General features: G+C 38.4%; 1 protein-coding gene across 2 annotated transcripts in view; it reads left to right on the top strand.

Moving 5' to 3' along the window:
- The first annotated feature begins 9,507 nt into the window (after positions 1-9,507).
- The window catches only part of HAUS6 (HAUS augmin like complex subunit 6), a 31,917-nt gene continuing 13,708 nt past the window's right edge, over positions 9,508-27,716 (top strand). The window contains exons 1-10 of one of the 2 annotated variants that reach the window (XM_058565868.1): positions 9,508-9,886; positions 14,596-14,691; positions 16,602-16,680; positions 17,695-17,827; positions 20,926-21,052; positions 22,038-22,103; positions 22,416-22,464; positions 24,503-24,673; positions 26,063-26,256; positions 27,391-27,517. In XM_058565868.1, the coding sequence (XP_058421851.1) occupies positions 9,648-9,886; positions 14,596-14,691; positions 16,602-16,680; positions 17,695-17,827; positions 20,926-21,052; positions 22,038-22,103; positions 22,416-22,464; positions 24,503-24,673; positions 26,063-26,256; positions 27,391-27,517 (1,281 nt within the window). In that variant the 5' untranslated portion in view covers positions 9,508-9,647. Of the gene's footprint in view, positions 9,887-14,595; positions 14,692-16,601; positions 16,681-17,694; positions 17,828-20,904; positions 21,053-22,037; positions 22,104-22,415; positions 22,465-24,502; positions 24,674-26,062; positions 26,257-27,390; positions 27,518-27,716 lie in introns of both variants that reach the window. The other variant, XM_058565867.1, reaches the window with a different exon arrangement.

The raw sequence follows: 27,716 nt of genomic DNA, 5'->3' as shown, positions 1-27,716 counted from the left end.
CATCAGCGATATTGGCCTGTAGTTTTCTTTCTTTGTATTGTCCTTGTCTGACTTTGGTATCAGGGTGATGTTGGCCTTGTAGGAAGTGTTGGGAAGTCTCCCGTCTTCCTCTGTTTTTTGGAATAGTTTGAGAAGGATAGGTATTAAATCTTTGAATGTTTGGTAGAATTCTCTGGAGAAGCCATCTGGTCCTGGACTTTTATTTTTTGGGAGGTTTTTGATTACTGTTTTGATCTCTTTACTTGTGATTGGTCTACTCACATTCTCTATTTCTTCCTGGTTCAAGTTTGGGAGGTTGTATGAGTCTAAGAATTTATCCACTTCTTCTAGATTGTCCAATTTGTTGGCATATAGTTTTTCATTGTATTCTCTTATAATCGTTGGTATTTCTGTGGTATCTGTTGTAATTTCTCCTCTTTCATTTCTAATTTTATTTATTTGAGCTTCTCTCTTTTTTTCTTAGTGAGTCTGGCTAAGGATTTGTCAATTTTATTTATCTTCTCAAAGAACTAACTCTTTGTTTCACTGATCCTTTGTACTGGTTTTTTGGTTTCAATTTCATTTATTTCTGCTCTAATTTTTATTATTTTTCTCCTTCTGCTGACTTTGTGCTTTGTTTGTTCTTTTTCTACTTCTGTTAGGTGTAGTTTAAGCTTATTTGGGATTTCTCTTGTTTGTTAAGGCAGGCCTGTATTGCTATCTGTTTCCCTCTCAGGACTGCTTTTGCTGCATCCCATATGAGTTGGTATGGCGTGTTTTCATTTTTATTTGTCTCCAGATATTTTTTTATTTCTCCTTTAATTTCATCAATGATCCATTGGTTGTTCAGTAGCATGTTGGTTAATCTCCATATCGTTGTCTATTTCCCAGTTACTCTCTTGTAGTTGATTTCTAGTTTCATAGCATTATGGTCAGAAAAGATACTTGTTATGATTTCAATCTTCTTAAATTTATAGAGGCTTGCCTTGTTTCCCAACATATGGTCTATCCTTGAGAATGTTCCATGCGTGCTTGAGAAGAATGTGTAGTCAGCTGTTTTTGGATGGAGTGCTCTGTATATGTCTATTAAGTCCATCTTGTGTAGTTTTTCGTTTAAGTCCACTTTTAAGTTGACTTTTTGTCTGGATGATGTATCCAATGATGAAAGTGGGGTATTAAGATCTCCCACTATTATTGTGTTGTTGTTAATATCTCCTTTTAGGTTTGTTAGTAGTTGCTTTATGTACTTTGGTGCTCCTATGTTGGTTGCATATATATTTATAATTTTCATGTCTTCTTGGTGGAGTGTCTCTTTTATCATTATATATTGCCCCTCTTTGTCTCTCATTACCTTTTTTATCTTGAAGTCTACTTTGTCTGATATAAGTATGGCAACACCTGCTTTCTTTTGTTTGCCATTAGCTTGGAGTATCATCTTCCATCCCTTCACTCTAAGCCTGTGTTTCCTGGAGGCAACATATTGTTGGGTCTTGCTTTTTAATCCATCCTGCCACTCTGTGTCTTTTGATTGGAGAATTCAGCCCATTTACATTTAGAGTGATTATTGATATATGAGGGCTTAATGTTGCTATTTTATCGATTATTTTCTGGTTCTTTTGCATTTCCTTTGTTTCTCGTCCCATGTGTTTTGCGCTACCAATTCAGTTTGGTAGTTCTGTATGATGCAAAAGGTGCAGAGTCCTGGGGATCCTAGCATGGTCACTTGGTTTTCTTGAATGTGTTGCTGGTTTCCTGTCCTTTCAGGGAGCGACTATGGTTATCTCGTTAGTTTCATAGTAAGCATCCAATTCTGAGTTTGGCCTCCATCCCTGATGGGCATTCTCAGCAAGAGACTCCTTACACTCCTTCCATGGTCCAAACTATATTTGTATGTGTTAGTGAAAAAGGGATTTATTTTATAAATCTGAAATGAATTCTGTTGTGCCACATTTCTAAAAACCCCATGAAGATGGTCAGGCACGACCACTACATTTCAAATTAAACTCACCACAGAAACTTGCCAGGCTGTGGCTGCCTCTTAGCTGCCCATCCTCCCGTGTTTCCCTCACAGCCCCCAAGTAGGCTTTGGTGATAGCCAAGAACTTAAGGGAAATTAGACGCTCTGAATCATTCTGGATATATGGAGGTGAATTATTTGTATAGCTCTCCTAAATCATCTCAGGGACTAGAGGTACTTTTTAGGTGGTGGTGGAAGCTTTTCTCCTAAGACTCTTGAGAGTGGGATCTCCAACCTTCTGCAAAGAACTCTACTTTATGCCAACAGTTACTTGGCCTATAGGTGACTTCGGAGGTTTTGTATGTGTGTGGTGGTATTTAAGGAACTAATGAGAATAAAAGCTTCTGTCTTTTGAACACCTTGTACAAGCGTGGCTCATACTACCTTTGTTCTTCACCTGCAACCCAGTCAATTAGGTATTTTCCTCACTTGAGAGGTGAGGAAACAGGTTGCAATGGGATAAGTGGCAGGGTGGGGATTTAGCTAATGTCTGAGTGATGCCAGAGTGTGTGTATATTTTCTGTCCAGCCCTCCGATAGGAGAAAACTGCAGCTTGCTTCCCTGTTTGGGGCTCAGGAAATTGCTCTGACTATACCTTCTTGTGGTGCAGCTTCCTGTTGTATTTTCCATTTACTAAAAACAAAGTGATATTGGATGTTAAGATAAACATTTAGTTAAACAGAAGAGAGTGCCAAGCAAAGTGATCTCTTTTTGTGGGTGAGGAAGATTAGCCGTGAGCTAACATCTGTTGCCAATCCTCTTTTTGTTGAGGAAGATTGGCCCTGGGCTAACATCTGTGCCCATCTTCCTCTATTTTATATGGGACGCCGCCACAGCATGGCTTGACAAGCGGTGCATCGGTCCACGCCTGGGATCCAAACCAGAGAACCCCAGGCTACCGAAGCGTAGCGCTGGAACTCAACCAGGCTGGCCCCGAAAGTATATCTTTTAACCTAAAAAGGCTAAAATTGCAATAGTTGGCTTGCCTGGCTGATGCTCTGAATCAATCTGTGTAAGCATGGCTGGCTTTTGTGGATGTCAGGTTGGATACAGTCTTTGCAAAGTGAACGTTCAGGAATAGCAAGAATGCAGTTTGATCTCCCCAAACCAAAAGCCTCAGGAACAAACGGTGAAGGTTTGTACCTCAGACCAGACAGTTGTCTGAGCACCTAGGTTCCTAGGGAGAAGGGCAGTAAGGGCCACAAACAGTCCAATGAACAAAACAAGATTCTCTCAGCTTGTCTTCTTTTTGTTTTCCTATTTTTTAAAATTGTGATAAAATATACATAGCATCAAATTTACCATTTTAGCCATTCTTAAGTGTATAATTTGGTGACATTAATTACATTCACAATGTTGTGCAACCATCACCATTATCAGTTTCCACCACTTTATCATCATCCCAAGCATAAACCCTGTACCCGTTAAACAATAACTCCTCATCTCCCCTCCCCCTCTGTCTGTTTTTTTGGTGGGTTTCTGTTGGTGGTGGTGGTGGTGGTTATTTTGCCTCTGTTAGGTGATCAGCTAATTTTTTTCCTCTGCTATCAAGATTCCAGCCTTTATACCGCACTAATTTTCTTCTAATTTGCTGTTGGCTAAGAAACATTACGTAGCTTATCAAAATTGTATGTAAAGTAAGAGTTAATAGAACTTCTTATCCCTAAAAGCCTTTCCTATGCAGAGAAGAACTAGGACTTTGCGATGGCTGTTTCAACTATTAAAAGACCTTTTGCTTCCTCAGTTCCTGGACATTTCCCAAAGGGTGTATATTATTAGAAGTCAGACTTGGAAAAGTGGAATATTATTGTTTTTAAGAGAATAATAGATTGATGGTCGAATAACCAGAAACGCTTTATATTTTGTATTTCAAAAGAGCTTTCATTTATTAAGCTTCACCAGTGGTCAGTTTCCTTTTTTATGTGTGTGAGGAAGATTAGCCCTGAGCTAACATTCGTCGCCAATCCTTCTCTTTTTGCTGAGGAAGATTGGCCCTGGGCTAACATCCATGTCCATCTTCCTCTACTTTATATGGGACGCTGCCACAGCATGGCTTGACGAGCAGTGCCGGGCGGTGCGCGCCAGGAGTTCCAAACTTGCACACCTGGGGCTGCTGCCGCGGAGCGCGGGCACTTAACCCCTACGCCGCCGAGCTGGCCTCCTGGTCAGTTTCCTTTAAAAGGAAGTTTCCTTAGTGCCCTTATAATATGAGTGAATTGTGGGAATAACACTATTCAGAAAGCACAGCTATGGACAAAGTAAGGTTCATTCATGTGAAGTAATTAATGTCTCACCTGGACCTGACAGCTCACTTGATTAGTGTTTGTTTTAATAGCCAAGATCTTGTTTTACAGGTATTTGATTTCACTTCCATAGACTTGACCTCTGAGACTGATGAAATTCCAGATATTATTGCTTTGGAAGAGGAGGATGGATCAGATCATTCACATGCTAATCGCTCTGAGTCCTCTCAGGGCAAAACGTTGAATAACTAACAAGAAAATACTCCTTTTGACTGAATACACAATTTGTATCACATTAAACTTCACATGTGCCCATGTGTTTATTTCTGTGGCTCTGGGGATTAAACCTATTGGGGATTAATCTATTTTTTGGCTACTTGGTCTTAATTGTAATGGAACTCTGATTGATCTAAACTTTTATAAGAGATCCTAGTTCTATATATCTTATCATTTTATATAATTCTTCAAAGTTTAATCATTGAAATGCTTCTAATTTTGGCCTCCCAGGATTCATTCCTGCTTCTTCTGGTAATAGCACTCTTCTGTCTTTTGGAGGGGATCTCAGTGGGTCTGCTGGTCAAGGTTTTTTTGCTTTCCCCTAGCCTAGGGGTGGGCATAGGACTGAAAGCAGGTCAACTGAGAGGAAGCATATCATGATGGCTAAAGGCTCAGACTCTGTGTTCTAATTTTGGCTCTGCCACTTACTATCTGTATGACCTTAAACAAGTTACTTAATTTACCTGTGCCTCAATTTCCTCATCTGTAAAATGGGGATAATAGTAGGTTTGTTGTGAAGAATAAATAAATTAACATTTGTGAAAAGCTTAGACCAATGCTTGGCACAGAGCAGCATTAAGTAAGTATTAGTTAAGTAAATTATAGAAACAATGGCCAACCTGATGGTGATAAGCATCCCTAATGGCCAAATTGTAGTTTTTTTTTTAAATTTTTTTTATTTATTTTATTTTTTTCCCCCAAAGCCCCAGTAGATAGTTGTATGTCATAGCTGCACATCCTTCTAGTTGCTGTATGTGGGACGCGGCCTCAGCATGGCCGGACAAGCAGTGTGTCGGTGGGCGCCCGAGAGCTGAACCTGGGCCGCCAGCAGTGGAGCGCACGCACTTAACCGCTAAGCCACGGGGCTGGCCCCAGATTGTAGTTCTGAAATACCTTTTCCCATTAATGTAAACAGGGCTTGAGGCTGGCCCTGTGGTGTAGTGGTTAAGTTTGGTGCACTCCGCTTTGGCGGAGTGGGTTTGGATCCCAGGTGCGGACCTATACCACTTATCAGCCATGCTGTGGCAGCGACCCACATACAAAATAGAGGAAGATTAGCACAGATGTTAGCTCAGGGCTAATCTTCCTCAAGTGGAAAAAAAGAGGAAGATTGGCAACAGATGTTAGCTGAGAGCAATCTTCCTCAAAAAAAAAAAAAAAGAAACAGGGCTTCTTGAGAAAGTGGCTGATTCCAGGTCTGAGGCAGGAAACGTATAAAATGAGCCATGAAATCATTGCTATTCCAGATAGCAAGGGGGCCAATTTGAAGAGGTTCCCATTGACCAAAGATGGGACAATTTAAACTTCAATAAGAATAATAGTTTTCATAGATTGAATCCTATCAAATGTGAACCCCATCATATATCCAAATATATATATCAACAACCTAATTGGTCACCTTCAGGAGATGACAGCAAACCAATTCATGATCTTGAAAACTAGTAAATACAGGGAAAGAATCAAGAATTTATCCTTCCTTATATTTTTGCCACTAGGTAAACAAATAGTAAATGAAGGAAAACTTCTCTCATAAAAATATTCCCACTATCAAATGAAAAAGAAATAGTATCTTAGTCAGTTTGGACTGCTATAACAAATTACCTTAGACTGAGTGGTTTAAACAACAAATGTTTATTTCTCACAGTTCTGGAGGCAGGAAGTTTGAGATCAGGGTGCCAGCCTGGTTGGGTTTCAGTGACGGCCCCTTTCCAGGTTGCAGAGAATTGACTTTTTGTATCTTCACATGGTAGAAAGAGCAGAGAGAGGAAGCAAGCTCTCTTGTGACTCTTATACGGGCACTAATCCCATTCATGAGGGCTCCACCCTTAGTACCTCATGTAATCCTAATTACCTCCCAAAGACCCTACCTTCTAATACTGTCACATTGAGGAGCAGGTTTTCAACATACAATTTTGGAGGAAGGGACACACAAACCTTCAGTTCATAACAAATAATAAATTAGAATTTCAACAGTTTGCAATCCCCAGGGCATTAATGGGTCTAGGCATTGCGCATCAATATATCAACGGCATAAATAGAGATATTACGTATTTCCTGATGAAAGAGTATACACCAATACCAGTCTTGCCACATGGATCACACCTGAGTCTGATCAGTCCTCTGGATCCAGCTGCCAATTTGAAGGAACTACAGAGGACAGGGACAGCGGGACATGTTGAACTGCACCATGAGGATGCAATCAGTAAAACCCAGGCTATGGGAAATTAGTCAGGTCAAATAGCCCCAGTTCTTAAACAGATCCATTGTGAGGAAAAAAGTGTGTGGAGGGGAGGGGATGGAGAAAAACCTGTATATTAAAATACATTATTTAAAAAAACAAACCCAAGAAAAGCTAAAAAAAAAAAGGCAAGACAAAGATAAAAAGGGCAAGACTAAACTGTAATGTCTAGGGAAGCACGCTTGGCTGGTAAAACCGCAAGACAATGCAAGGAAGTGATTAGGATAAAAAAGAGAGTGGTGGTTAATGGTTTTTGGGAAAGGAGGGGTTTCTGGGATGGCTGGAAAAGTTTTATTTCTTGTCCTAGGTGGTAGTCACAAGGATGTTCACCTATAATACATTAAGCTATTTAAAAAAAGTAAATTGGGCCAGCCCCGTGCCTTAGCAGTTAAGTGCGTGCGCTCCGCTGCTGGCGGCCCGGGTTTGGATCCTGGGCGCGCACCAACGCACCGCCTCTCCGGCCATGCTGAGGCCGCGTCCCACATACAGCAACTAGAAAGGATGTGCAGCTATGACATACAACTATCTACTGGGGCTTTGGGGGGAAAAATAAATAAATAAAATCTTTAAAAAAAATAAAATGAAAAAAGTAAATTGGACTGCCTGGGATATAAATTTTGAGTGGAGTGGCACATGGGCCTGCTGTTTCCTGAACTTAATTCTCTGGCTTTTCCATTCTTTATTTATGCTGCTCAATACCCATCTAATAAAACTCCATCAGAGTCAGTTTTGGTGCTTTCAACAAAAGAACACTAAGTGATACAAGTGGCCTTGGCAAGTTACCATTAGTGGTAAGGTGGGTATAGGTAACTTTTTGAAGTTTTGCTGTAATGAGAAATGGAGTGGTAGCTAGCAAGGCATTGGGGTCAAAGGATATATATATATATATTAATGATGGAAGATATTTCAACATGTTTGTTTACTGATGGGAAGAATCAATGATACAGGAGAGAGTACAAGACAAATGCTGGAGCAAACTCCTTTTTTTTTTTTTTGTGAGGAAGATCAGCCCTGAGCTAACATCCATGCCAATCCTCCTCTTTTTGCTGAGGAAGACTGGCCCTGGGCTAACATCTGTGCCCATCTTCCTCCACTTTATATGGGACGCCGCCACAGCACGGCCTGACAAGTGGTGCATCGGTGCGCGCCTGGGATCCGAACCCAGGCTGCCAGCAGCGGAGAGCGTGTGCTTAACCGCTACGCCACGGGCCGGCCCTGGGGCAAACTCCTTGAGTAGGAGAAAAGGAATATGATCCATCGAATAAGTGAAAGGACTGGTCTTAGGTTGGCACACCTTGATTCACCCAGATTAATAAGAGAGAAGGAAGACTACATTGGCAAAGATATAGGCAGGTTGGTAAATTGCTGATGGAAGTTCTTTTCTGGAAGCATCTATTAACTAAGAACAAAGGAAGGACACCAATGAGAGTGAGGAGCGGAAAGGAAGTATTGGAAGTTTAAGGGAGGGAAAGAGATATGTATAATTGTGTGGAAAGTGAGATTTGGGAAAAATAATAGGGTGGAGAGGGCAGGCCTAAGAGCCCACTTGAGTTGTCATGAATTTTGAGTGACACCAGGCACATAATTGCGTTTATCTGCTAAGCGACGGGTGTGGAGTAAGCAGAGAACTGGACTTAACCAGATCAATCTGGCAGAGAGAGAAAGGGGCTAGGGAGCTGAGAAGAGGTCAAGGAACTGAAAAGTGAGGGCATTGGAAAGGTGACCTACATGGTTATTGAAATCACCAGGGGCCCGCCTGGTAGAGCAGTAGTTAAGTTCTTGTGTTCTGCTTCGGAGGCCCCTGGTTCGTCGGTTCGGATTCTGGGTGCGGACATACTCACCTCTCATCTAGCCATGCTGAGGCAGCATCCCACATAGAAGAGCTACAATTTTACAACTATGTACTGTGGCTTTGGGGAGAAAAAAGAAAAAAAGAAGAAGATTGGCAACAGATGTTAGCGCAGGGCCAATCTTCCTCCAGAAAAAAAAAAAAAGAAAAGAAAAAAGAAATCACCAAAAATTATCCCAGGAGTAATGTTGGAGGGACACAGAGTTGAGTGTTCAATTTTCTCAGAATGGGGTCCAGCAACCGGGAGCTCTTACACATGACCTCCACAAGTAAGAGTTGTGGGTGATAGCATAAACTTCAAAGGAGCTGGGGGTTTTAGTGAGGCAATAATTGCCAGAGGTGGCAATGAGAAATAAGTAGAATATCCACTCCATTTCCAGGTCCTGTTGTATATCTGGTGTGGGAGAGAAAACAGTCATCAATTGAGAGCGCTGCAGGGGGAAGCTGTACGCTTAGCGGAAAGCCAGATTTCAGAGCAAGATGAAAGGAACATTCAGCATTAGAGGGCATAGATGATTTTACTAATAAAAGACCTGCGGTGTTCAGGATCACACAGAAGTGAGAAGAGCTGAGGATGGAACACAGTGCTTTTTCTATTACACCGAGGCACAGTCCTCCATCTATGGTTTTCATCTGACGGAAAGGGCCTATACGAACAAAACGTACCACAAAGACTACGGGGATAGGAAAGCGGGAAGCCGTAAGGCCCCGCAAGATACTGCTTGCTGTTACGCAGGCGCAAAAAAGTTCTCTAGCCACGCAAAGCGCTGTGGGTCTTGTAGTTTCTCGGCTGAGCCTGACCGGAAGCGACGGAGAGAAAGGCGCATTGCATGGCGGGAGATATAGTCTGCGGGGGAAGTCCCTCCTCCTCCAGAAGCCAGGTGGCGCCGGCGCCTACCGCTTTTCCGGGAGCGCGGGAGTCTCGGTTTGTGGCGGCTTCTCTCAGGCAGCTGTGCGGTGCTACCATTAGAGGCTCCATTTCCCTGAGACTCACGGCCGTTTGAGGCGAAATGGCTCCGGGCGAGAGAGCAGCAGGCGGGGGCAATGGAGGAGCCGCCGCGACCTCAGGCTGCCCGTAGGGAGGGAGTCCGAGGGCCCTCGGAGCCGTTGGGGCCTGCGCTTTCTTTCTTTGCAGGCACACTGCCTACCGCGAAGATGAGCTCGGCCTGGGTCACCTCTTTCGAGAAGGAGCATCTCTGGAGGTATCTGCAGGCGCTCGGCTTTGAGCCAGGCCCGGCGACCGTTGCCTGCGGAAAGATCGTGTCGCACACGCACCTCGGAGTGTAAGGAGGCCGGGGCCGGCGGGCGGGGGGTCCGAGCCTGCGCGCGCCGGGGTGACCCGCCCTTTCCCGGACCTCGCAGGTGGATGAACCAACTAGTCCAGCAGTTACTGTGTGCCAGGCCCTGGCTACAAAGCCCCTGCTCCCAGTGGCTTCCAGCCTGGTGGCAGAGACACTGTCAAACGCAACCGTGCCGGGAGCGCTTTGTAGCGGGGGGTAGAGTCAGCAGTTGGGCAAACCTGGAGGGGCAGCTTAATCCTGCTTCGGTGGTGAGGCTGGGTGGTCTGTGAAGTCGAGAGAGGAGTGGCGAGGTGGTAGTGGAGGGACGTGGGATCAGTATGTGCAAACTCCTTTAGGACTCGAGAGCTTTCCAGTGTGCTCTTTAGTTTATAATTTTTACTTTTTTGAATTAGGAAACTGAGGTATGCCACAGTTAGCAAAAGACAGTGGAGAAGGGTGTTAAGATGAAAAGTAAAAGCCCCTTCCCTACTTTGCCACTAATGTTATGATAGTAAATCTAAATACTTTGTTTATATTTCTGTGTCTTAAGATATCAACTTTAGACAGTCTCTATTATCTTTCTCCTTATAGGCCAAGGCAGATTTAGGATACATAGGCTATCTCCTGTTCTTCTCAATGTTTTTTTTTTGTGTGAGGAAGATCAGCCCTGAGCTAACATCCATGCTAATCCTCCTCTTTGTGCTGAGGAAGATGGACTCTGAGCTAACATCTATTGCCAATCCTCCTCCTTTTCTTTCTCCAAAGCTGCAGTAGATAGTTGTATGTCATAGCTGCACATCCTTCTAGTTGCTGTATGTGGGGCACGGCCTCAGTATGGCCGGAGGAGTGGTGCGTGGGTGCGTGCCCGCATTGGAACCCCGGGCCGCCAGCAGCGGAGTGGGCGCACTCACCTGCTAAGCCACGGGCCGGCCCTTCTCAATCTTCTTGACTTTTGAAATTATGTTATTTCAGTTCTTCTAGTGGCAGTATTTTAATAATGTGCTTAGACCACTATTTCTTGGTTTATCAATCTCAAAAGTATGTCTTCATTCCCCACTATGTAATTTCACAGTGAAGGTAGCTATTATTTATAAGATAATTAATTAGCTCACCTATGCTTTCCTACTCTCCTCTGCCTTCTCCCTCTTCTTGACTTTTTTCAGCTGTATTGTAACTGTTTTATTGTCAAGGTTTAGAACAGTAATTGTTTTGTTTGGTAACTATTTGTTTAGAAGTTGCTATTTACATGTATATTTACTATTTACACGTGTAAGTGCTTTGTCTAGAAATCAATTCTAAAAATTGACAACCAGTGGATAGCATTTATCAGGTTATGGGTATGTGTTAATAAATACTCCATTGATGTCACATGGTTTGATGACCACAGCACTGTCTCCTCTCTCCGTACTGGTAGAGAAGCTTAACACTTCTCCAGGACTCCACTGAGAATAGTTCCCACTGCCACTGCATCCTTCTCTCCAGTATTTTAGCAATCTTAGTTTGCTCTGCTCTGGTTTATCCAATTGTAATCTGCTTTCTGCCTTGAAAATTAGTTCAAGTCTTTCAAGTTCTGGTCCAGTGATGGCAGTTTTTTTTCCCCCCCTACACCATCATTGATTGTTTCCCCACCCTATGTTGTTAAAGGCATTTCAGTGGGTTATTGGGAGGGGTCTACCATTTTGAAACAGATGTCTCCTTTAAAATGCTTCAAGCATGAATGTGGCATCAAGTTTACTTAAAAATTTTTTAAAATTTTTTATTCACTTATATTTATATGTGGTAAAATTCATGCTTTTTGGTGTGCAGTTCTGTGAGTTTCTAGTTTCCGTGAGCGTGTAGTTGTGTAACCACTTTTCTTATAAAGTTAAACATAGACTTAACATGTAATCGAGCAATTCTGTTCCTAGGTATTTGCCCAAAAGGTTTGCATTTTGGAAAATTCATTCCGGTTGTCTTACAGAGAATGGAGTAGAGGGGGAATCAGGGCTTTGCACTTAGGTAGATCTAAACTAACGTGGTGGTGGGAATGGGAAGAAAAGGTGATTCATTCATTTGTTTATTCAATAAATATTAATTGACACACTATTGGACCTGGGTATACAGTGGTGAACAGAATAAACATAAACTTTTCCCTTACAGAATTTTAGTCTAGTGAGTGAACAAACTTTCAGCAAATACCTTATTAAAAATTATAAGTGTCAAAGAGAAGAGAACAGGATGCTATGTGAAAAAATAACTGATTTGAGAAATGGTAAGGAGGTAGGAACTTCATTTATGTTTGTTGAGGAATATAAACATTCTAAGGACAAGAGAGTGGTTTGACATATGGATGAGCATGGGAACTTTAATGTTAACTGTTTTTTTTTTTTTTTACAACTCAACAAAATAGCTTTGTTTGTTCAGAGTACTCACATCTATTTCTCGTGCATTCCAGTGCTTCGCAGCCCCTTTTTTAATTGCCTGGCTCCTAACCCAGTTTCTTTTTAGAATCTGGAAACAAGGAATCACTCAAGTGACATATCCCTTCAGATCATTGTTGAAAATGTATTAAACATGGAAATATCTCAGATCTCTGTTCTAAATGTTAAAAATCTTTTATATTAGCACATAGAATATCCTTGGAAATATTCTATTCGGTTCTGATGAGTTTTTGTTTTCTTCTTTTTTGATAATGTCTTCAGTTTCTTCTGAAACCTTTCCTGTATAGTTATTTGGTTCTGTTGCTTTTAACTTCTTTTGATACTCCAGTGCAAACCATTTTCTTTTGCTCCCATGCAAATGATCTTTTTATACCAGGGTAATGGGGAACACTCTTCTAATTTTTTTTTTTGGTGAGGAAGATTAGCCCTGAGCTAACATCTTTGCCAATCCTCCTCTTTTTGCTGAGGAAGATGGGCCCTGGGCTAACATCCATGTCCATCTTCCTCTACTTTATATGTGGGATGCCTGCCACAGCGTGGCTTGATAAAGTGGTGCGTAGGTCTGCGCCTGGCATCTGAACTTGCAAACCCCAGGCCCAGGAAGTGGAGCGTGCGAACTTAACCACTACACCACTGGGCTGGCCGCTCTTCTAATATTTTATCTGATAACTTTGACAAGTTATTTCTTTTCCTTCTTGAGTGTAAACATTAACTTCTATTGGGATATGTGTTCCATTTTTATCCTTTCTTGCTTATCCATGGAGCTTAAATTGCTTTTGTTCGTTTTCCATACTACTCCCCACGCTTCACCGCTGGGACTTTGAAAAATGGCTATACCTTCATGCCAAGTTTGACTTGTTTTGCCTTGGAAATTGTCAAAGTCAAGCTTAAAATCCTGCAGGTGGGCCATGCAGCAGAACGTGGTTTCCAAGGTAGATCCTCTCTGTCAGCAGGTTGCTGCCATAGGTGAAGTTCAGAAACCTGTCCTCCTCCTGTCCTGGCAGTCCTCGAAGCCTGAATTTTTCATGTCCTACCAGATACCTACATGACCCCTGGGGGTTGGGACAGGGGTGTGAGGATTGGACATCGAGGGTAGAGCAGCGGCTGATGACCTTGGCCAAGTGGCTGCAATGCTGCCCTCATATTAACTCTTTTTTGTTTTTTTTTGTTTTTTTCTGAGAAAGATCAGCTCTGAGCTAACATCCATGCTAATCCTCCTCTTTTTGTTGAGGAAGACCGGCTCTGAGCTAACATCTATTGCCAATCCTCCTCCATTTTTTCCCCCAAAGCCCCAGTAGATAGTTGTATGTCATAGCTGCACATCCTTCTAGTTGCTGTATGTGGGACGCAGCCTCAGCATGGCCGGAGAAGCGGTGCGTCGGTGCGCGCCCGGGATCCGAACCCCAGGCCGCCAGTAGCGGAGCGCACGCACTTAACCGCTAAGCCACGGGGCCGGCCCCTCGTATTAACTCTTGATTCCTTATAGTTGTGTCACATTTCTTATAAGGTTTAGTTTTAGTTTTTTTTTTTTATTGTATTGTATTTTTTAGGCTTTGTCTTGACTAGTTAGGAAAAATCAGGACAATAGAAACTCTAAGGGACTTGCTAGAATTAGAAGGATGGTTCTGGGAATAAAATGTAATGGTAAAGACCCTGGACTCTGGGGTCAGATGACATGTTTCAAAACACTGGTCTTCCACTTTCTGGTTATATGATTTTGGGCAAATTATCTAACCTCTCTAGATTTAAATATCCTCATCTGTATAGTAAGGGTAATCAAACTGCTTTCTGAGGATTAAATAAAATAATCCATGTTAAAGCAGCTAGCACAGTACTTAACCTCATATGATTGTGGTGAAGATTAGATGAGTTACTGCCTGTAAAAGGCTTAAAATAATATCTGGCAAATAATCAATGCAATAAATATTAGCTATTTATTGTTATTCAGTAAATGTGGTTGGTATTATCATCTTCATCATGGTTTTCTCTCCACCTAATTAGGCTTTCCTTTTCTTTATGTAGAATGTTTTTGTTGCAATAAAGCAAGTTCTACTATTTTTCTTCTGTTTGATCTGTGTTCTCAGAATCAGAAAATAAAGTCTTGTTGTATGGTTTTGTTAATTCATTATAAAAATGTACATGAATGGGAAAAATTAATTTGCATCGAACTCTTGAAGAGAATGAAAAATATTAATTTGCGTCAAACTCTTATACAGCTTTTGGTGATGTTTAGTTTTATTAACCATTTTCCTTTTTTTTCCTCCCTGCTTCTGTTTCTTTTTAAACTACTAGGAACATGTTTGACAAGCTGAACCGTGATGCCTTTCAAATAGTTGCTTATTTTTTGTTTCAAACGCTGGACCAGTCTCTCACCAAAGAAGTTTTCAAGTGAGTAAAAGTTATTTCATTTTCTTTTTGTAAGAAGTCATTCTCAGATTTGAAAAGAGACTATGCCTTTATATAAGCCAGAATTTCAACTTTGACCTTTGACTGTTATTTTGAGTGGATGTCACAAAAATCAGGTTTGAGTCTTAAAAATTTAGTGCTTAGCCTTTATAAATCTGAGTGATTTTTCTTTGGTACTTGTCTTCACCTCACATATCTTGAAATCATTGTATATTACATAGGTAAGATAGATTTTGTTTTATAAAATTACTTACTAACATTCTTCATAGTTTTAATTATTAGGCAAAACAATTAACTGGTACCAATCTATCTTTACAGTCAATTTGCCTTATATGTATATATTTTTTGTTCGTTACCCCCTGCCCTACTCCTTTTCTTGTAGGCAATGTTATTTGTTTTGTCTATTTTTACTTTTTAGGTCTCTGTAAATCTTTATTATTTTTGTCAATGATACACAGTCATGCACCACATAACGACGTTTTGGTCAACAATGGACTGTGTATATGATGGTGGTCCCATAAAATTAGTACCATATAGCCTAGGTATGTAGTAGGCTACACCATCTAGGTTTGTGTAAGTATACGCTGTGATGTTTGCACAATGATGAAATCAACCTAGTTCTCAAAACTTGTCCCCATCATTAAGCGATGCATGACTGTATATATTAAAATGTCAAGTTCTGTAGGCAAAAATCATTCCTATTAATTTTAGCCTTTTGTTATATGCTGTTGAATATTAAATAGTTTAAGAAGGAGATAAAAATGTGAATACCTACTAGCTTTGGTTTCAAGTTGTTTTGCATGTAATTTGGTTTTCTTCTGTCAGAAAAAATGTTCAAATTTGTTTTAATATTTATATTGTGCCATCGTCCTCTTATATGGGAAAGCAACAAGTAAGTCCATTTTTTAGGGCATTGTTTTTTATTTTTGATAATTTATTCATAATATTTTTCTTCAAAGTTGTGAGTGATGGGGAAAGCTGGTATATTTGAAACATTTTTTGGATATCCTTATCATTAAGATATAGGGCTTCCTCTGCCCAAATAAGAATAGATTTTCTGATTTTTTTTCCTGATTATAAACAAAATATGGCTCATTTTAAGCGATTCAGAAAATACAGAAAAATGTAAAGAAGGAAGTAAAAATCATTCCTAAACCCAACAACCAGAGACTACTGTTGACATTCTGCCTTTTAGTCTTTTTTTCTATGCATAGTTAATTTTTTTCTGTGAATATGGGATGTATGTTATGTTATAGAAGTATAAAAAATATGGAGTCCTAAACAAATTGTTATGCCTTGGAATAAAAATTAAAACTGATTATCAAGGGAAAGCAATAGGTAAATTTTAAAGTCTATTATTTTTGACTAAAGCTGAGGCAAAACTTTTCTTTTTAATAATTTTATATCTTGCTTATCCCACAAAACAGTAGCACCCACCAACTATGATATGGCTTATCTCTAGAAGTCAAAAACTCTCATATCATTCCTTTTTCTGTGCTCTTCATGTGTAACCATTTATGTTTCTTTTTTTTTTCCAGGCTTAAAATATTAATTTATTTATACCATCTTTATGCGTTAGTCCAGTGACTCCATTGAGAGTGTTGTCTTCTTTAGCTGACTTTCAATAATTTTAAGAGTGATACATTTCTTCATTTAATATACGTATCATTGATTATTTGTGCTAAACTGAATTCAACCCTCTAGATATTTACTATAAAGAAAAAGACCCAATTTTTTACAGGTTGGTGTCTATCTTTAGTTGAAATCTATGAATGTTAGCCTTGATTCATTTAGCATTATTGTTTCTAGTATAGGAGATGAGATTGATGTTTTTAAATTTTGCTGTTTGTTTTTTTGTTAATAATTCTAATGCTTTTATTTTTGATTTTAAGACTTTGTTGGCCTCCATTTGACCAAAGAAGTGATACTGAATTCCGGAAGCATTGCTGTGAATGGTTAAAAAAGATTTCTGTAAGTATTCTCTTTCTGGAAGATGCAAACTTTAAGAAGTTAAAAACATTAATTTTTGGTGCTGGCCCGGTGGCACAAGCTATTAAGTGTGCGCGCTCCACTGCGGATGCTTGGGCTTCGCCGGTTCGGATCCCGGGCGTGCACCGATGCACTGCTTTGGCAAGCCATGCTGTGGCGGCCTCCCATATAAAGTGGAGGAAGATGGGCACGGATGTTAGCCCAGGGCCAGTCTTCCTCAGCAAAAAAGGAGGAGGATTGGCAGATGTTAGCTCAGGGCTGATCTCCTCACAAAAAAAAAAAAAAAACACATTAATTTTTTTTTTCTGGCTTTATTTAGGTATAATTGTACGTTAATTTTTTAGAGGTGAAATCTTTTTAATGCTTTTATGCTAACAGTATAAGCAAGGAAATGTTAATTAGAATAATGCTTTTTGATGGTTTTAGTTGGGATTCTATATATTTCTGGGAAACCAGCTTTGCGGGCTAGGTGCAATGAAGTAGGTTTTTGAGTTCCTGGGAGTTTATGTCACAGTTTTTGTTTAAAGAAAACTTTTTTTTTTTTTAAAGATTTTATTTATTTATCTTCCCCCTAAAGCCCCAGCGGATAGTTGTATGCCATAGCTGCACATCCTTCTAGTTGCTGTATGTGGGACGCGGCCTCAGCATGGCCAGAGAAGCAGTGTGTCGGTGCGTGCCCGGGATCCGAACCTGGGCTGCCGGCAGCGGAGTGCGCGCACTTAACTGCTAAGCCACGGGGCCGGCCCTAAAGAAAACATTTTTGACCATAGATTATTTTAGCTGATATCCCCAAATAGTATCAATAATTGTGGCTTTATATTGTAATTATTTTTTGTGACCAAGTCTACCAAGAGTTTGAAAAGATTCAAAAATTCAACTTCTGGTTCAAATGGAATAATCCTGATCAATCCTATTATGTTTCAAAAACAGTATGATGTAAATATAAATGTTATTGTTGATAAGGTCTTCAAATCGTCTTATTTCTTTTTTCCATAGGCTGAATGTGGAAGTAGCTTTCCTCAAGTTGTTGGCTCACTATTTCTTTCTCCTGGTGGTCCTAAGTTTATTCACCTTATGTATCATTTTGCAAGATTTGTTGCAGTAAAATATATAAAAAATCATTCTAAAAGTAAGTTCAGCTTATAGTAGGAATTTTTTTGTTAGAAATTGCTGTTTTAAAGGAATATGATCTATTTGCTAATTCATAGAAACAAAATATTGAAATGTTTCTTTTCTTTAAGTCCTTTTTTAATGCACATATTATGCTATATGTTTTAATTATTTTGAATAGGTAGTATTTCTTATGATTCAAAGATCATAAGGTGAAAAGTCTGTCTTCCCACGTCTATTCTCTAACTAGTTTCCCTTCCTAGAAGCAGTCAGTGTAATCAATAATGCAAGCATTGTATGTATTCTTTTTTTTAAAACCCTAAATGGTGACATACATCTGGTTTTGAATCTGTGTTTTTTACATAACAGTATATGTTGGAGATCATCCCATGTCAGTTCACAGAGCTTCCATATTCTCGTTCTGTCTTTAGAACTGTATATTTGAATAGACGTACCATAATGTATTTAATCAGTCTTCTGCTGACAGACATTTGACTTTTCTCCCTAATCTTTTGCTACAAAACAGTGCCACAGTGACAAACTTTATACATATATCCTTTGTGTATGTTCAAGTATATATATTATGTGTGTGTGTGTGTGTGTGTGTGTGTGTGTGTGTGTATAAATCCTGAAAGATAATTTGCTTGGTCAAAAAAATTGTGCATTTGTAATTTGCTAGTTATTACCAGTTTATTTTCTGTAGAGGTTGGACAGTTTATATCTCTGTCATCAATGTATGGTGAGTGTCTATTTTCCCAAAGGCTCACCAATATTGTGTGTGATCAGATATTTTTATCTTTTCAGTCTGATGGGTTAAAATTGAATCTCAGGGGAGTTTTAATTTGTATTTCTCATATTAGTTAGATTGAAAATGGTTTCATATATTTAAGAACAACTTATACTCTTTTTGTACTCTATGTTCATATCCTTTGTCTTTCTCTTAAGTTATTGATCTTTTTCATTTGTAGGAGCTCTTATTTATTATCCTTTCTCTGTAATGTGACATGTAAACCTTTTTTTCCAGTTTATCTTCTATGCATGAGTTTTTAAAACATGTACCTGTCATCTTGCTTTATAGGCATTTACATATTTTAAGTTAAATGTAACATAAGCATTTTACTAGTTTTTCTATTAATAGATGATCTACTCCAACTACATGTAACCCAAAGTATTTTATATATAAAATATGTGTGTTTGGATTTAGCGAGAGTTTATTATTCATAAGGCTTCTAAGCGTGGTTTGTCTTATTTCTTTTTTCTTTCTTTTTTTTTCTGTGAGGAAGATCAGCCCTGAGCTAACATCCATGCCAATCCTCCTCTTTTTGCTGAGGAAGACCAGCTCTGAGCTAACATCTATTGCCAATCCTCCTCCTTTTTTTCCCTTTTTCTCCCCAAAGCCCCAGTAGATAGTTGTATGTCATAGTTGCACATCCTTCTAGTTGCTGTATGTGGGACGCGGCCTCAGCATGGCCAGAGAAGTGGTGCGTCGGTGTGCGCCCGGGATCCGAACCCCGGGCTGCCAGCAACGGAGTGTGTGCACTTAACCGTTAAGCCACGGTGCGGCCCTGTCTTATTTCTGCTTTAGAACAATTCCAGCCAACATGTTCAGTCTCTAGATGACTTTTACATTCAGTGAACTCATCCCTATTAAATATTTAGAAATTGTTTGTGGTTTCTTTGGGGGTAGTGCTAGGCCCTGGATTAGTAATGTTAAGTGCAGTGTGGGGTCCCCTTTTTCCAGAATATCCGTCTTTATTGTATTGAGCCATCTTAAAGTAGGATTTATTACATTTATTACAAGTAAAAACCTGGACTCTGAAATGTTTGGATGGATTGTTCTTAGGGTCTGCTTTGATCATTAGTAACATAGCCAAGAATTACTTGAGAAATAAAGACTGTTTTATTTGGTTATCCTATCGTGTTGGTCTTACTAGGAAGAGAAGAAAGCTGATGGCAGCAATGGAGGTGATATGATCTCACTTCATCTTTTTCAGTTGATTTCCTTCCTTAGTTGTTAAAAGATCGTGTTATGAATTTGCTCATGTATAACAATGTATTTGTTCATGGATATGTCAAGCTGTGATAATAAGAATTATTTTAGGCAGATGGACTCTAAAAGTTTTTAATTATGTAAAACAACTCAATTTCAGATATCCTTTTTTAGTTGCCTACTTTAAAAATATGTCATCCTTGCTTTTGTTGAAATTGGTTGTATCTTTTTGTGTATCTGGCACACCAGCTTTTTTTTATTTTTTTTATTGATGTTTTAATGGTTTCTAACATTGTGAAATTTTGGGTTGTACATTTTTGTTTGTCCATCACCATATATATGACTCCCTTCACCCCTTGTGCCCACCCCCCACCCCCACTGCCCTGGTAACCACAGTCCAGTTTTCTCTGTCCATGTGTTGGTTTATATTCCACATATGAGTGAGATCATACAGTGTTTGTCTTTCTCTTTCTGGCTTATTTCACTTAACATAATACGCTCCAGGCCCATCCATGTTGTTGCAAATGGGACGATTTTGTCTTTTTATGGCTGAGTAGTATTCTATTGTATATATATACCACATTTTCTTAATCCAATCGTCAGTCGAGGGACGCTTAGGTTGCTTCCACTTCTTGGCTATGGTGAATAATGCTGCAGTGAACATAGGGGTGCATAAGCCTCTTTGGATTGTTGATTTCAGGTGCGTTGGATAGATTCCCAGTAGTGGGATGGCTGGATCATAGGGCATCTCTATTTTTAATTCTATGAGGAATCTCCATACCGTTTTCCGTAGAGGCTGCACCAATTTGCATTCCCACCAGCTGTGTATGAGGGTTCCTGTTTCTCCACATCCTCTCCAACATTTGTTGTTTTTTGTCTTGGTGATTATAGCCATTCTAACAGGCGTGAGGTGGTATCTTAGTGTTGTTTTGATTTGCATTTCCCTGATGATTAGTGATGTTGAACATCTTTTCATTGTCACACCAGCTTTTAAGGAGTTGTTAGTTATATGAGGTTGTTAATCTCTTACAATTAATGAAATCCAACATTTTTGATATGTATTAGCTTGTAAGTTTAAGTTTTCTGTGATCTTGTGTTCCATATAGATTCCTCCATACATTTTGCAGAGACATTTAATGTAAAGCCACAAGATTTGCACAAGTGCATTGCCAGATGCCATGTAGCACGTAACAAATTTTTACAAATTTTGCAAAGAGAAGATTGTGTTACCCGAAAATATCAGGAAAATGCACAGTAAGTAATACTTTGATAGTTAGACAACGAAAACTCCTCTCTTTTTTGAACAAATGTCATCAGCGGCAATAATCCATGCCTATTTCAAACCCCGCTGGCTGTTATCTTTCCATTTTAAAGGCAGATACCTTCTGAATAAAATGTTTTAAAGCTTGAGTCATATTGTCAATGAACGTTTAGAGAAAAGAAAAAGATCACCTTAGTTCAAAAATTCAATTTCTTAGGTGTTTTTTCTTTTTTTAACATGTATATGCATTTTTAAGCTGTAATTATAGTGCTCATTCTATTTTGTATCCTTTTTTCTCTTGATATTTCATTCTGTAAATTTTTCCATATGCCATAGGGTATTACTTTTAATGTCTACTTAATAGTCTGTTGAGTATCTGTTAAGTAGATGTTCCTTCAAGTAGGTATGCCATAGTTTCTTTAACCATTTCGTACTATTTTATATTTAGGTTTATCTAAAATAGCATATTTTTTTGTGTGTTACTTTTGTGTGCCCGATATTCTTTAGGTTCTGGTCCTACAGCATTAAACAAGACAGGCAGGGTTCTTACTCTCAAGAAATAGATTGTGTCTGATTGTTTATAATTATCAACAACTACAGTAAGATAACTTTTTAAATGCTATATCTATTACAGAAGCTATACCTTAAAACTGCAATGTTGCCTAACTGTCTTAGATAACATTTAAATTTATCCCCTAGGTATGTGAGAGAGCAGAGTAGTGTTATTGACCTTCAACATTTTTACTCAGAGAATATAGGAGCCAAGAAGTCTTGGTCCATTTCCATAGCAGCCTGTATGTTAGATCACTCCTGTAACTCAAGGGAGTCTACAGTCCTTTAGCTGGTGGCTGGGTGTATTTGGAAGAGTAGTCTTCAGGGGCCTTGAGCAAAGATATGAAATGGGGGAAAATATTTAAGTGGGCTATAACAATTAATTGTAATGGAATTATAGTTGTCATTTTGTATGTTTCTTTGCAGATTATCAGTTAAACAAGTACGAAATTTGAGATCGGAATGTATAGGACAGCAAAACCAAATAAAAAAGTAAGTGACTTTTAGAGCTAGAAATTACCTTAGATATTAGTTTAGCTGTTGCATTTTATAGGTAAGGAAACTGTGAATCCCAGAAACATTAGTTAAAATAATATATCAATAGCTAGATGATGGTAGGATTAGAACATAATTCTGATTCCTAGTCCAGTTATTCTAATAAATTATTATTGCTTTGAGCTAGAATTTTATTTTTGTTTTTAATTGGCATAGTTGTTGGTGGGTTTGCAGATCAAGTACTTCTTTGGATGGTAAATTACCATGCAACTTTTTATATGACTAATGAGATTTAATTTTTTTAACTAGAATGGAGCCCTATGATGAACAAAGTAATATACAAGAGAAAATTCAAAAGGTGAGACAACTTTTGAAGGGAGAAATTTAATCTTTCTTACTCCTGTGATATGCAGTGTTTGCTTATTCAGCTGGACTTGTAATATTCTCTTTCTGTCTTTTCTTTTTGTAGCACTGTTACTTTTTTTTTTTTTACTCATTACAAGTGGTATATAAAGATATCAACAGGGTACCTCTAAAATGCTTGAATATAATTGAAAAAATTAGCTTATAATTTATAAGACTAAATATATACAAAAGCAGTTTTAAATCTGGTTAATTTAAAATCTTTCATGACAGCAAGAAAAGTTCAGCTTGATTGTAACTTAATCAGTAGTATTAATTTATCTAAATAAAATACATTAACTGAAGGGAGATGGTAAGTATGGAAGAAAAATGAGAAGTCACATTGAAGCTGGCTTGGCAGTAGGGAGGAATCTGGCAGAAACAAATGATCTGAGCCCTTTAGAAGCTGGCTTTGATGTGGGATAGAAGTATTTTCTTAGGCCTTCTTTGTGTTTGGATGAAATCTCTCTCAAGCTCTTTGTTCTGATTCTATGATCACCAAGCTGCTTTGGTATTAATTTGTCTTCCTAGGAACTTTGTCACTGAAAAAGGTGAGTGCCCTCCTCAGCAAATAGTTATTCATTCAGGGAACATTTATTGATCACCGGCTGTGTGCCAGGCATTCTTCTAGATATTAGAGCTACAGCAATGAAGAAAACAGGCAAAATCACTTCCTTCATGGAGCTTCCAATTATTCCATGAACAACTTTGTGAAGACGAATATTCCCTATTACTGAAGGCAGTATCTTTGATTGTAAATTTAATAGGTTGGTGTGAAACCTACTAAAGTTTTCATATCAGTCTCTCCTGAGTTTGCTTAATGTTGTTAAGTTTCCCTGAGTCCAGGTAATTTTAAGTCATTGACAAGATAAAATTTCTAGACTTGAAAAATCTGAGAACCAGGTCCTGGATCTTTATAAGTTCACCAGGGAAATGCCATCCTGTGAGACTGCCAGCCAGTGAGTCTTTGGGGACAACTTTACCTTGTACCATAGGAAGGCAGAGACTCTAACATGGGTATAATTCTCATATTTCCCCACCTCCCTCCCACATTGTAAATTCTGTTGAGGCATTATGTACGAACAAAAAAACGCAAAAACTATACGTGTATAACTTGATAGAATTTCACAAAGTGAACATATGCAGGTGACCAGCATCCAGTTGAAGGAACAGAATTTTACAAGCATCCCAGAACACCCCAGGAGCCTTGAGCCCCCTTTTGTTTATAACCGTTTCCCCAGGAGTAAACACTCTTCCTCACTTCTTACACTAAAGATTAGTTTTGCCTGTTCTTGAACTTTATATAAATGGGAATATATAGAACATATTCTTTTGTGTTTGACTTCTTTCACTCCTGCTGTTTTATCCATGCTGTTGTGTATGTAGTTGTAGTGTGTTCATTCTCATTGCTGTACAGTGTTCGTTTTTATGAATATAGCCCAATAGACTCTTTTTACTCTAGGTAGACCTTTGGGTTGGTTGCAGTTTTTGACTATTGCAAATAGAAGTGCTATGAACATTCTTATACATGAATTTTAATGAACATAGGTTACTATATCCCTAAGATTCTTTGCTTTTAAAGAAGCATGGTTTCTCACATTTTAACTTTTTGAAACTTGAATGACTCTTAAAATTGATCTGTAGTGTTTTTTTTTCTCCTGAAAATCTTTTATTATTTCTCTGAAAAATCTCCATTAGATTGATGGCATGTCAGAACACAGGAAATGCTGATTGCATCTTGGCAGTGTAAGGTTTCTTAGATTTGTTTTGAAAATTGTAGTGGGCTAGATTCTCCTGAGAAATTCCTTAGTTTTAAAGCTCCTTTGGAAGTAATATCAGTGCTTTTAGACAGTTAATTAATTTTTTCACCAGAAGTCATTCTAGGAATACTTCGTTTGTTCCTCAGAGTGAGCATATATTTGTGTTTGCATTTCTTTAATGTATGTACAGATTATGTATAGACTTTAATATTTTGTTTGTCTCTGTTTTCAAAGGTTCGGTCTCTGTGGGCTTCAGTGAATGAAACACTCATGTTTTTGGAAAAAGAGAGAGAAGTTGTTACTTCAGTCCTTAGTCTTGTTAACCAATATACTTTAGATGGAACTAATGTTGCTATCAATATTCCAAGGCTCTTACTTGACAAAATTGAGGAGCAGATGTGTCAGGTAAGCATTTGATATTAAGCTTTTGAGAAAACTCCCTTCACATAATTATTTTGTGTATTATATATTGTTTTTGTTATAATATTTTTTTGCTGTTTTCAGAATTTATTTTTGTGAGTATATCTAGTAAAGCCTTCATAAAGAGGGCTACTGTTTAGGGTGTGTTTGTTTATAGCCATTAACTTTTATTAATTGTCCATTCCTTGTATGGTGCTGCATCATACAGTGTAGATGGTAGGAGGTTACTTAGTAGGAAGATGATATGGTACTAGTTCTTTATAAATATTCAGAGAGCAGCAGTGATCTCCTAATTGCTAAATGTCTTTTTAGAAAGTCCCTGTCCTCTGGTTTCTCTTTCATCTTGATGCTATTAAGTATTTTAGAGTCTTTTCTTCCTTTAGCTGTTGTGACCTCAATGTCTCTGCTCTCCTGTGGTTTTTCAGACTGCTCTTCTCAGTTTTTTTTACTGTTTCCTTTTTTTCTCTAACTTTTAGATGAAAGTGTTCCCCATGGTTTCTTTAGTGCCCCCTTTTCTACGTTACACATTCATCTGTAATTTCTTACCCAATTCTATGACTTCATCAGCCTCCTATACAGTAATATTCTCGAATTGGTATTTCCAGTGTCTCCCCTTGACCCAAACTCCATCAAATTATTTCTACTTGCTTATGGGACATTTCCATCTGGATAGCTTATGTTTTTTTTTCTTATTAAACTTAAAATTCATTAAGTATCTACTATATGCCAGGTATTAATTATAGTATAGGGGATACAAAGATAAAATATTGTTGTGACCCTGAAGAGCTTTCATTTTAATAGGTAACATGATAGGCATTTCAAATTCAGAGTACGTAAAAATCAGGACCCGCAAACTCAGATTCCTACAGGGGCTAGGCAGGTAATATGTATAAATGAAGTATGCTAATTGTAACAATAGAAAGAAAGTAGGAAGTGATGAGGTCTTTGGAGAAATAGTAATTTTTATGTGAAATCTATGATTTTTAAATTATTGGCAACTAATTCAAATGATTTTCAAACGCTGGAACTCTGCAGGCCAAATAAACGTGTCTAAGTTGGATTCAGCTTTTAGGAGCCATCAGTTTGCAACATTTGTTAAAGCATGAATTCATGATCTTTTGCCAAACCTGCTCTTTCTCTTCAATCTTTATTTTGCTTTCCATTTATTTGCATTTTGTTTATTCTAGTTTTCAACTTTTTGCATAATATAAAAATGTAGCATGGCATGTTAATTCTTCCACAATAGTTTTCTTTGGACCAAAATTATTTACATAGTTTTATTTTTAGGTAGACATTTGATTTTTTTCACTCTTCTTTAACATAAATATATTTATGGAGTAGTTTATCATCTTTTTTTTCCCTCTGAATCCTTAGTTGCGCATAGGAAATGTTTATGAGGCTGGAAAATTGAACGTCTTAACAGTTATTCAGTTATTAAATGAAGTCTTGAAAGTAATGAAATATGAACATTGTCAGGCTGACCAACCAAGACTGACAATAGACCTTCACTTCCTTGAAAAGGAGACCAAATTTCAGAGAGAAAGATTATCAGATCTGAAGCATATGAGGTACACTCGAAAGACCTTCTGTTATTTTATTGGGGGAGAAGTATGGTGGTGTTGATAATTTCACAGCATAACTTGTGTAGTTAACAACTCTTCAGCTTTGGCAAAAAAGTGTGAAAATTTTACTAGTACTCAAAAACTTTATGTCATCAACTCCCAGCGAGACACATGAAGTATAAAGGAAAATCAGCTTACTTTTCTTTTTGTCTGGAATAAATTATTTTCCCTGAGTGATAATTCTTTATGAAATAATTTTAACTTTTTTGTAGCTTTTCTTTTGTGGGGTCTATAATAAAACTAGGCCTCAAGAAGATTTTTTATTTGAGCAGAATGACTGGGAGGTATGGGCTGCCTTTAGGAATGGACAGAGAATGGGAGTAGAATTTTTTTTCTGTTTTTTTTTTTAATTTATTTTTAATTTTTTTTATTTTTTTATTTGTGAGGAAGATCAGCCCTGAGCTAACATCCATGCCAATCCTCCTCTTTTTACTGAGGAAGACCGGCTCTGGGCTAACATCCGTGCCCATCTTCCTCCACTTTATGTGGGACGCCGCCACAGCATAGCCTGACAAGTGGTGCGTCGGTGTGTGCCCGGGATCCGAACCTGGGCTGCCAGCAGTGGAGCACGTGCACTTAACCGCTCTGCCACAGGGCTGGTCCCGGGAGTAGAATTTTGACTCGAGTTTAGAATCAGGCAAAAAACTGTATTTCAAAGATAAATGGGGTAAGATGGGTAGAGTGGCACATGTGTATGGTGACAGATGGCAACTAGACTTTTGGTGGTGAACACGATGTAGTCTACACAGAAGTCGAAATATAATAATGTACACCTGAAATTTATGTAATGTTATAAACCAATGTGACCTCAATAAAAAAAAATAAATGAATAAAAATAATAAGTATTTAGCAGCAAAAAAAGGTAAGTGGAGTAGTAGATGTAGGATTGCTTTCTGGTCTTAAAAAAGTATTTTAGGTTCTGAATGTTCACTGTGAGAGTTTATTCAATTTATATGTGCTGTATTGGTTGAACTTGCAGTTATATTTTCTTCCCCTTCTCTACAAACTATTCTTAAAATTTACTCAATACTTTCTCTATATACTCATGTTCTGAATGAAGTTATTTTTATACGGTCGTAGGTGTAAAATGAAAGAAGAACTCACAACTATAAGACATTCTATTGTTGAAAGACAAGGAGAGTGGCAGAAAAAGTGGGAAGAATTTCTTGGTTTGTCCCCTTTCAATCTAATTAAAGGTTCGACGCCAGTAAGTAACGTGCCTTGCCTTTTGGAGGGTAGTTTAATATAAGGCAATCTCTTGATTTATCATGTTACAAATGACCTAGAAATGCTATGTGTGTATATGTTTGTCATCTTTGCATCTGAGCCTAAAGTTCAAAAGTTTTGGTTTCTGTAATTTTTCTATATACATATTAGAGTATTCACCAAGCTGCTGTTGTGATTTA

The sequence above is a fragment of the Diceros bicornis genome, chromosome 22, assembly GCF_020826845.1.
Source record: "Diceros bicornis minor isolate mBicDic1 chromosome 22, mDicBic1.mat.cur, whole genome shotgun sequence".
NCBI classification, from domain to species: Eukaryota; Metazoa; Chordata; class Mammalia; order Perissodactyla; family Rhinocerotidae; genus Diceros; species Diceros bicornis.
The sequence above is the reverse complement of the archived record's forward strand: the minus strand, read 5'-3'. Positions and strand labels throughout refer to the sequence as shown.